The sequence below is a fragment of the Prosopis cineraria genome, unplaced genomic scaffold (genome assembly GCF_029017545.1).
Source record: "Prosopis cineraria cultivar Desert tree isolate PC_DT_omini unplaced genomic scaffold, ASM2901754v1 PC1, whole genome shotgun sequence".
Lineage (NCBI taxonomy): Eukaryota > Viridiplantae > Streptophyta > Magnoliopsida > Fabales > Fabaceae > Prosopis > Prosopis cineraria.
In genome coordinates this window covers 51,601,057-51,610,422 of record NW_026555332.1, presented here as the reverse complement: position 1 = coordinate 51,610,422, position 9,366 = coordinate 51,601,057, and the positions used below count along the sequence as shown (strand labels likewise).

Below are 9,366 nucleotides of genomic sequence, written 5' to 3'. Positions count from 1 at the left end.
AGCAACAACTTGTCAGGAAACCAACAAAAGTTGCTTTTGCTTGTCACTGTGATTCAGTCAAAACAATTTTTAGATTTTCTTATTAAAAGTTGTGAGCGAATAATTATACTGGTCATATGTTATAAAAAAAATATTTGAAACACAACTCAAGATCAAACTGAAAAAATAATTTAATATTTATTATATTTTATATTATAATTTATTTATTATATTTATCAATAATATATCATTATATATTAATAATAAATTTTTTATAAATTTTTAAATGATAAACTATTTATACATCAAAATAAATTGATCATGCTCTCAATTTTTTTTAAATTTAATTCATATTTTGTTAATACAAGATTTTTATGATCAGTAAATCAATTTATCCAAACTATTTATACATGTCTTTTTTCACTTAAAAAATTATATAAAAATCTTCAACATTAATTCTATCCTTGTCTCGCAAACTATTGTAGCCTTCACATTGACAAATTTTGCAATGGCGAGGGGAGACGGGATTATTAAAAGGAGCCATAACCTTTCATAATTTTTTATATTTTTTTTAATAAAGTATAAGAGTTATATATTTTCAACCCTCTCGAGTTAGCATATTACAAAAGCCTTAAAATATTATATGAAATTCTTATTTTAACTTTATATTAATTTGTTTTGCATGTATAGTCAAATTATTATAGTAGCTTGAAGATATAGTTATTATAGGATATATTTATTTTTAACAAAATAATGTTATAGCCACTCTCAAAGCATTGATATTATTTGATTCTGCTTTCATTTTATATTTAAGTAATAGAAATTATGAAAATTATTACCAACAAACTTTATTAAGCATTGTAGCAAAATTTTTAAAATATATTGAATGTTATGTACTTGATATCTATTATAAAATTACTTATTCAAAAGTTAATACATGGTTAAGCTATTATTATATAAATAGTTTTTATTATGATACACTTAGATCTCATCAACATAAAAATTTTGTAACAATTGAGTATTATTATTGTGTTGATATATTTATTTACTATAATTATCAATTAAAATAGTTAAATAGTGAGTTCAACAAACAAGTAATAGAGTTTTTTGGACTAAATACAATTTTAGATTTCAATGATATATTCAAATCATTCAATACTTTTGAAAAAAAATAAAATTTTTATTAATTTAATAATAATTTATATTGAAAAAAAAATTTCTAAAAATTATATCCTAAGCATGATAATTAATTATTCTTGTGCTATAAAAAATTAATAAGTAAAACTTAAAAAATAAAATGTATATTTATTTTTGTTACATTGTATGTGTAAAATTAAATATAAATATAAAGGTTGAAATATTTATATTATGTTAATGATAAATAAATGCATGCGCGCGCGTGCATGTGTGTGGATCTATGTATATATATAATTTTCTTTTGATTTCATGTATGCTTTATCACCTTGATCCTCCCAAACAAAATTTTCTAGCTTCGCTCCAACAAGAGTGTATATATGATTGTTCTCTTGGTAGCACGAAATTATATGAAAAGAAGTGGCAATGAAAGCATAATCCATATTTTTTCCTGTTTGGTGTTATGGAAGCGAATTCTCAGTAGAACTCAATTTCATGAAAATTTATGGAAGTGAGTTCCTTACCTCGATTAGACTCTTTCACCCCCCACCTTCTCGTTCCCTCTTTCCATGTCCTCACTTGTCCTTGCTAACCCTCCACCTCCACCAGTAACGATCCTCCAGCCACAACGACAACAAGACTCCAACAGTGACAATGGTTATGATTCTGGGTTGCAGTGTAGATTTGGGATGCATCAAGATAGAGAAATCCCCGTTTGGGAGTGCTTCTTCTCTGACCCCTTCTCTCTCTTCTTCTCCTCCACCTTACTCTTGTTCTAGCTTGAACCATCAAATACTTGAAAATATGGGTTCTTCTAAAAGCTGGCCATGTTTAAATGTGTGTTCAAAAGCATGGGATAATCATCATCAATTTCTTTGGATTCTTCTCCTGCACATGGATCTTGCTCTGGGTCACTTTAGCATTCACTCGGTTATGGGTTACGGGTCTCCATCCTCTCTCGAGGGTCGCAAATTTGTATTTGAATGTGTTCCATGATTTTTATTTGTAGACTTGGTTTTACGAAGTCTGATTTTTATTATTTTATATTTGAATACTTTGTTGATTGAATATTGTAATTATCCTTCTCAATTTTTTCTCCTAGATGATGGTTTTTCCATCCATGCCTTTTGCTTTAGGGCTCGTGGTTAAATGGAGATTTTAAAATTTTTAAGATTCTTTTAATCTCTTCAAAATATAAATATAATATTAAATAAAATATCAATCTCATTTTTATTTTTACTTCCATTTCCAATTCCACTTTCACTTCCCTCAAAACACTTCTCTATACCAAAGGTTGCATAAAGCAATACCAAACAACATAATATTTTAGTTTAAATAAAAATAATATTTTTGTTAAATTATATAAATATGATTTATTTTCACTTCTCAGGATAAAAACCTCCACCATTTACACGAATCGAGCTAAATAAAAGTTGTCAACAAAAAGAAGCACAAGAAATTAACAGAGTAAAACCACGAGCAAGTGGCACGTGTATGATATGTGATGAAATATTAGGGTAAGAAAGTAATCAGAATGACCAAGCGGGCTCGACTCGACCAAATGAGTAATAATGGAATATTCGCTGTAATAGCTTGTATTTAAAAAAAAAAAAAAAAAGCTTCCCACTGATCTGATTGTTTTAGACTTCGAATCATTTAAAATACTGAATCAGGTTACGGACCTCATTTTATACTAAACTTTATAATTTATAATTATAATTCCTGCAAAAAACTATTTCAACACTTTTTTTTTGTGCCAGATCACAATACGTTGACCGGCGAGATTTCTAGATGGAAATTATCAGAACAGTTGATGTCACACGAAAGCGGCCACCAGCCAGCCTCAACGAGAGACTTTCACGAAAACTAATTTTTCGACTTTTGTCACTGTTATGAATACGAAGGTTGAAGTCTCATTTTCCGTCCTCACATTGTAAATTATTAAAAGTTAAATTTTCAGGTATCACTTAACTGGTCAAAAAAGAACTTGCGTAGGTGAAAAAAGAATAGAAGAAGCCCATCAAAGCCCAATCCACAGTTAAATGAACTACTTTCATTAGGTAGCTTACATCATGACCTTTTGGCCCAAGGCCTTTCTTACTTACCAAGAAAACACACAGAAAGACCTCCTAAACAGCAAAGTTTGGGAGTTGCGAACCGACATTCAAAGAACGATCATCGCCGCGAAGAACTGAGCGGTGATGATGAAGCTCCCTAGCTCCTCTGTTTCTGTGCTATTGCTTGGTGCTCTCCTTATTCTCTGTGGTTTGTCTGAATTTGGTTATTGCACCAGAGGTGACAAATTCATTGGGATGAAATTAGGAGGGGTTCACGATATCGACGGCGCTCGTAACAGCGTCGAGATCGACAACCTTGCTCGTTTCGCCATTGAAGAGCACAACAAGGAAGAGGTATTTTCTTTGTTTTATATCTTGCCTCTCTTTCTCCCGAATGATCAGATCCTGGGTTTGATTCCAGTTTTGCGGTTCTCTAATAATTAATCGAAGTCTAGGAATTCGGGATTTTTCTTTGTTCGGTAATCTTTTTTATTTTGTAATTGTTAATTAAGACTTCTCCCGCTAGATTCCCCCCCCCTTTGCACCGATACCCTTGTTCCCCAATGTTCTTTCTTGTCTCCCGCTTCGTTTAGAAATACTTTTTGTATCAATTATAAAAATTGAGATAATTTGAAATGATATCTTATTTTGCAGTTCGTAAGTGGAAATAGAGGGGGAAAATAAAGATTTTTAGTTCTTTCCCTACATACTGATTTATGTGTGTCCTTCTTCATTCATGTCTGATGAAATCGGTGGGCGATCGTGTCCTAGCCTGCCAGGTTAACACCTACCCGCTCCCAGATTATTAAATCAATTGTTTAGCTGCATGCACGATTGTTATTTATGTATTTATTTATTTATTTGAAAGCAGAATTCGCTTCTTGAGTTTGCCCGGGTCTTGGAAGCCAAAGAACAGGTGGTAGCTGGAAAGTCATACCTCCTTACAATGGAAGCAAGTGATGCGGGAAAAAGGGAAATATACGAAGCTAAAGTCTGGGTGAAGCCATGGATGAACTACAAGCAGTTGAAGGAATTCAAGCATGTTCGAGACGTCTCTCCCTTTACAACTTCAGATCTTGGTGTTAAACTAGGTAACTAGCTGCTTCTGGTTTGTATATCTCTGTCCTTTCTCCGTAGTAGTGAGTGCATAGAGGGGCATTGTCAGGATTGATTGAGACATGATGAGGGGTGAGATTGAAAAACACATATAAGACGGAGTTATTATAAATTTCCATGGCGTGGAGATGTATGATACCTATATCATAGTTCAAAGAAAACACCAAAAACTGTTCTTTTTTATTTTTTAAGGGGCATAGCCTGTCCCCCCTCCTTCCACCACTCATTGCACGTCAGTATTATGCCATGTTTGTTCCTTGTGAGTTGTAATTAAATACTGGAAGCTCATGAAAATTTTCACAATAGAATTGACATTGTATCTTAAAAATTAGATGCCAAACATGCTCTTTTCTTTGTATTTTTTATAAATATGACAGGTATTATGTTTCTGAAAGTTGGTAGCACTTTTAAGATGGACACAGATTAGGATGGCGTGATGTGCCAATACATGACCCTGATGTCAAAGAGGCAGCTAGTTATGTTAAGTTTATTGCCAGAAGTCCTACTCTTTGTCTCCATGCTACTAGTCTGATTCTGTCGATCACATTCTTCCTGTCTTTAAGCGTTCTGTCGCCCTTCTCCTGGTTTTCAAGCGTTCAGTTGTTAACGCGGCTACTTATCTGCATTGTTCTTCATTTGTTTCTGCTGGTTTTGGTTCTTGCTAATCTCTTTCTTATCCCCATGCGTTGGCTTGATGCAGGTTGTTAAAGATGATGTCAAATTTAACTTGATTCTGAAGATTAGGAGGGGAATTGGAAAAGAGAGGTTCCGCATCGTAGTAAATAAGCAGCTAGGAGGAGGAAAGTTTTATTTGAGCCAGATGCAACAAGATCAGTCCCGAATGGATTATGACTTGCATTGAATCCGTTTGAATGATGCTCTTCCTCTTCCTCTAAGCACGAAATTGAAAACTGTCTTTTATCATTAAAAGGGAAGAGAAGTAAAATTGTCTTTAATGTTTCTCATGTCCACTTGTATACAAATTACAAAGTACACTCGTAATGTTCCCCTTGTCCATATCCCATTTGTAAATATATACTTGGTCATGGGTCCTGGCTTCGCCCGTAATATTTCTCAATGCACCATTTTATTACATACAAGAATCCAGCCGAAATTGGATATCAATACCTCGTGCTGCCACACGCTTCTCTTTACATCTGAACAAGCTACAGAACAATGATCAGCTTTGCCTCAACACTGGAATGTAACTCTATCGTTTCATTTCATGTTTTACAACTTTTCAAAACAGCGATTTTATAGAAAGTTGAGTGCAAAACTTAGAAGGAGACAAATCGAAACCAGTCTTAAGGATGTCCATGTATCCTGGTACTGACTTATAATGATAGTGCTGGAAAGCAGCAAGGGCAGCTGGTTCACGAGCTAGATCTCGGCGGGCACGCGTTTATACAAGTGAGAGGGGAGCCTAGGGGAGGCCACGGCCTGAAGTGGGGTCCTCATGTAGGTCACCAGCCCAGGGTTCTCTGACATGTCAATCTCCTCCGGCTTTGTTCCTTCCGGTGGGGTCCAACAGAAATGGTGCAGCAGGTGACCCAACATGGAAGTCACCAGGTTGATTCCCAGCTGTGCGCCCGGGCATACCCGACGACCCGCTCCGAACGGCAACAGCCTAAAGTCATGGCCCTTCATGTCCACATCCTCCTCAAGGAACCTCTCGGGTCGGAACTCCAGCGGGTCCTTCCAGACAGCCGGGTCACGTGCTATGGCCCACACGTTGACATGGACGTTGGACCCCTTGGGAATGTCGTAGCCACCAATCTTGACGTTGGCGTTGGCCCTGTGCGGGAGCATGAGCGGAGTTGGAGGGTGCAGCCGCAGGGCCTCCTTGGCCACACACTGCAGGTAAGGAAGGCTGGAGAAGTCGGACTCAGTTATGACCCGTTCGAACCCGACAGCCCGGTCCAACTCCTCTTGGGCCTTCTGCTGCACCCTGGGGTTTTTAATCAGCTCGGCCATGGCCCACTCCGCTGATATTGCAGTCGTGTCCATGCCCGCGGTGATCATGTCCTATATGCAAAAAGGAGGGGAAGAGAGATGATAATTAAAAATCGATATCATTTAAAAAACAAACAAAAAAGCAAAGCTTAAAATTAAAAAGAGAAGGAGATACCCAGAGAAGACCAATGATAGTGTCTTCGCTGAGGTCATATTTATCCTGCAGAGTGAGGAGGGCGTCAACGAAGTGTTGCTTGGCGCCGCCGGAGAGCCGACGAGCCTGGGTGTGCTCTTCCATGATGGCTCTGGTGAGCCTATCCCTGCGAGAGCCGTGCTTGGCAAAAGCCTCCTCTTCGAGAGGGAACATCCATCGGAGCCAGGGGATGTGCTCGGCCATGGCAAGAGATGCGCCGAGCTTCAAGCCATTGGCCACGATGGCCTTGAATTCCACGCCCTGCTCGTCCATCACCCCCTCCGAGTTCACAAATCTCTTGCCGAATGCCAGCCTTGTTATGTTGTTGAATGCCACTGCTCCCAGGTATTTTTTCACCATCACATTTTTCCCCTCATTTTCTGTGGGGCCAATTTTTTTTTTTTTGTCCAAAAATCAACCTCTTTTACCAAAGTGGAGTAAAATGACTATGATAAGGTAAAAATGCAATTTAAAAAACAAATATTGAAGTGGGTTTAAAGGGATAAGTAAGTCCCGCCAACTCTTGTCGGTTGGCCCAAAAAGAAGTCCAACTAACGCTACCAACCCTCCTAATTTTTATCCAATAATAATTGCAACATTGTTAGCCGGGGCATCTTAGGTGGTACGGACAACAACAACAAAATTAATTGATTGATTGATTGATTTAAAAAAATTTCAAACTCTAAAACCCTTTGTCCAGATTATTATTATCACACGCAGAACTTCAGGAAACTCTGACAAGATAGAAACTAATGCATCGCCTAACAGAGACATGGGCGATCGGGATTTCTGAGCAAAACCTATCTGAGAGAGATCAGAACTTTGTACCTAATTATTTCTAAATTATTTATTCACCAGCATTCACGGTTGATCGTGGTGTTTGGGATTGTAACACAGGTTGAAAATCATAACACGGGATGTTTATAATTATTTTATTTTACATTAACTATCGTTAAAAACCTATCTGAAACTTTACTTGTTAAACAATTGTCTCTTTTTAATTATAATCTCATTAAACGTCTTATTTATAATTGGAATTTCAATTAACTATTTTTTTAAAATAAATAATAAATAAAATAAAGATATAGTTATAAAAATTATTCAATACTGTATATTTTAAATTAAATAAGACTTTTAAAAAATCTCTATATTATGGATAGGGGGAGTATTATCTTTGGTAAAACAAGCTTAATTCAATAAGGGCACGACTCTTGGATTCATCAATGGCTTCCTCTTCAAAGGAAAAGAAAGGCTACCAACAAACCACAGATGACATTCCAACAATGGGGAGAAAGAGGAGCTTTCATTTCATAATGGAATAAAGGACATTTATGAAAACAAGACGAGGACTCTTAATTTTTCTTTTTTCTTTTTTTTTTTTTTTGCCGCCGAGGACTCTTAATCTGGAGCAAGAGGACAAATACGAAAGGTCCAATATTTCAAGGTCAGCAATTCCGGGCGACAAGCCCTCACTCATCATAGAGGAAGCAACAATCTCGCCTAAAATAGCCAGAAAAATCAAGTCGCTATTTGCTTGTTATTGAGAAGTCACTTGTCTTGATGGGAACCAGAATTTCCAGTTTACATACACTGACATCACACATACTCTCTGCGGTAGCCGTGTAAAGTCAAAACACAAAATGTGCTTTCACTTAGAACCTTATGCACGGAATTTTTACACCTGTCATTTATTATTATTACTACTGCAAGTACTTCTAAACAATAATGCGTGTATAAAATCTCACCATAAAGAAATGAACAATTTCATATTAATTTCTTCACTGTGTCCTGTCTTCCCCACTAAATATGACATTTTCTCTGTGAATCGTGTAAAATTCGAGAGATAAACTTTGTATAAGTCATAACTCGCAAGCAACTTAACAGGGATACTATTTTATATATATATTGATATTGATGATCATTTTATGGCCGTAAGTGAAGAGTTCATATATTAATTATTATTGTAAATGTAGGTGAAGTGTCATAATTGGTATATAATCAATCAACCAAGTACTGTGAAGCGTTGGAAAACAACCCCTGCTTCTCCTCTGTTTCACAAAGAGGAGGGCACAAAACACAACGCGGTGGAAGAACAACCAGATCATCTCTGGACTACCAAAATTGAAGAGACACGCAAGACAAGAAGTAACAGGGACGAATAGCGTACCAGGATTTGTGGAGTCCTTGAAGATGGACTCGACCATGGCGGTGACCTCGTCTTCTCGAATGGGTCTCAAGGCTTCCAGGCGCTTGGGAGAGAAAAGCTCGAGCGTGCAGACCTTCCTCACCTTCACGTAGTGAGGCCCATAATCGGCCCAGATGAGATCCTTGCCGTCCCTGCTAAACTTGGCCGCCGATCGGCTCCTGTGCCGGTCTGCCAATTGCTGGTCGTTCTCCTTGAGCACCTCCCTGGCCAGCTCCGAGCTGGAGACGATGACGTTGAGGGTAGAGCCGAACCAGACCGAAATGATGGGACCATAGGACTGAGCCCACTCGGCGAAGCAGCGGAACCTGACGGGCTTGATGTCGTAGAGGTTGCCGACGACGGGCCAGGGGCGGGGGCCCGGAGGCAGCCTGAAGCGCAGGCGGTGATAGAGCTGGTAGCAGAGGAAAAGGGCGAGAATTGAGAGGGAAATGAGGAGCAACGCCATGGAAGGAGAGGGAAAAGTTGAGAAGAGAGTTAATTAAGGGTTCGGAGATAGGTTGATATATACAATGACGAGGGAGCGAGGGAGTTGGTGAAATGAATGATGGATGCTGTAAAATGGCATATAAATAATAAAGTATAATAAATTACGTGAGGACGAGTGATGGGAGGTGACTGGCGAGTGAGGATAAGTTGCTCGGTTGGTGGGCTCACAGAAATTACAGGTAAACTGGGTCGACCCAAACTGTGGGTGGATCATTACCATCATGTAAGTATAAATTATTGGT

At 37.7% G+C, this 9,366-nt stretch overlaps 2 protein-coding genes across 3 annotated transcripts; one reads left to right on the top strand and one right to left on the bottom strand.

Annotated features, from left to right (window-relative positions):
• Nucleotides 1–3,237: 3,237 nt before the first annotated feature.
• LOC129311620 (cysteine proteinase inhibitor-like) lies at nucleotides 3,238–5,246 on the top strand. Of its 2 annotated transcripts, XM_054953988.1 has the most exons (4): nucleotides 3,238–3,524; nucleotides 3,917–3,949; nucleotides 4,042–4,261; nucleotides 4,987–5,246. In XM_054953988.1, exons 1-4 carry the CDS (start codon nucleotides 3,315–3,317, stop codon nucleotides 4,992–4,994), a joined length of 471 nt encoding a protein of 156 aa, XP_054809963.1. In that variant the 5' UTR covers nucleotides 3,238–3,314; the 3' UTR covers nucleotides 4,995–5,246. The 2 variants fall into 2 exon arrangements, with proteins under 2 accessions (XP_054809963.1, XP_054809973.1); XM_054953998.1 differs by lacking the exon at nucleotides 3,917–3,949 and having other exon boundaries at nucleotides 3,244–3,524.
• On the bottom strand, nucleotides 5,191–9,166 carry LOC129311613 (cytochrome P450 98A2). Its single transcript, XM_054953976.1, has 3 exons — nucleotides 8,600–9,166; nucleotides 6,415–6,812; nucleotides 5,191–6,311 (listed from the first exon to the last, which is right to left on the bottom strand). The coding sequence occupies exons 1-3, from the start codon at nucleotides 9,081–9,083 to the stop codon at nucleotides 5,667–5,669; spliced, it is 1,527 nt and encodes a 508-aa protein (XP_054809951.1). The 5' UTR covers nucleotides 9,084–9,166; the 3' UTR covers nucleotides 5,191–5,666.
• Nucleotides 9,167–9,366: the final 200 nt, after the last annotated feature.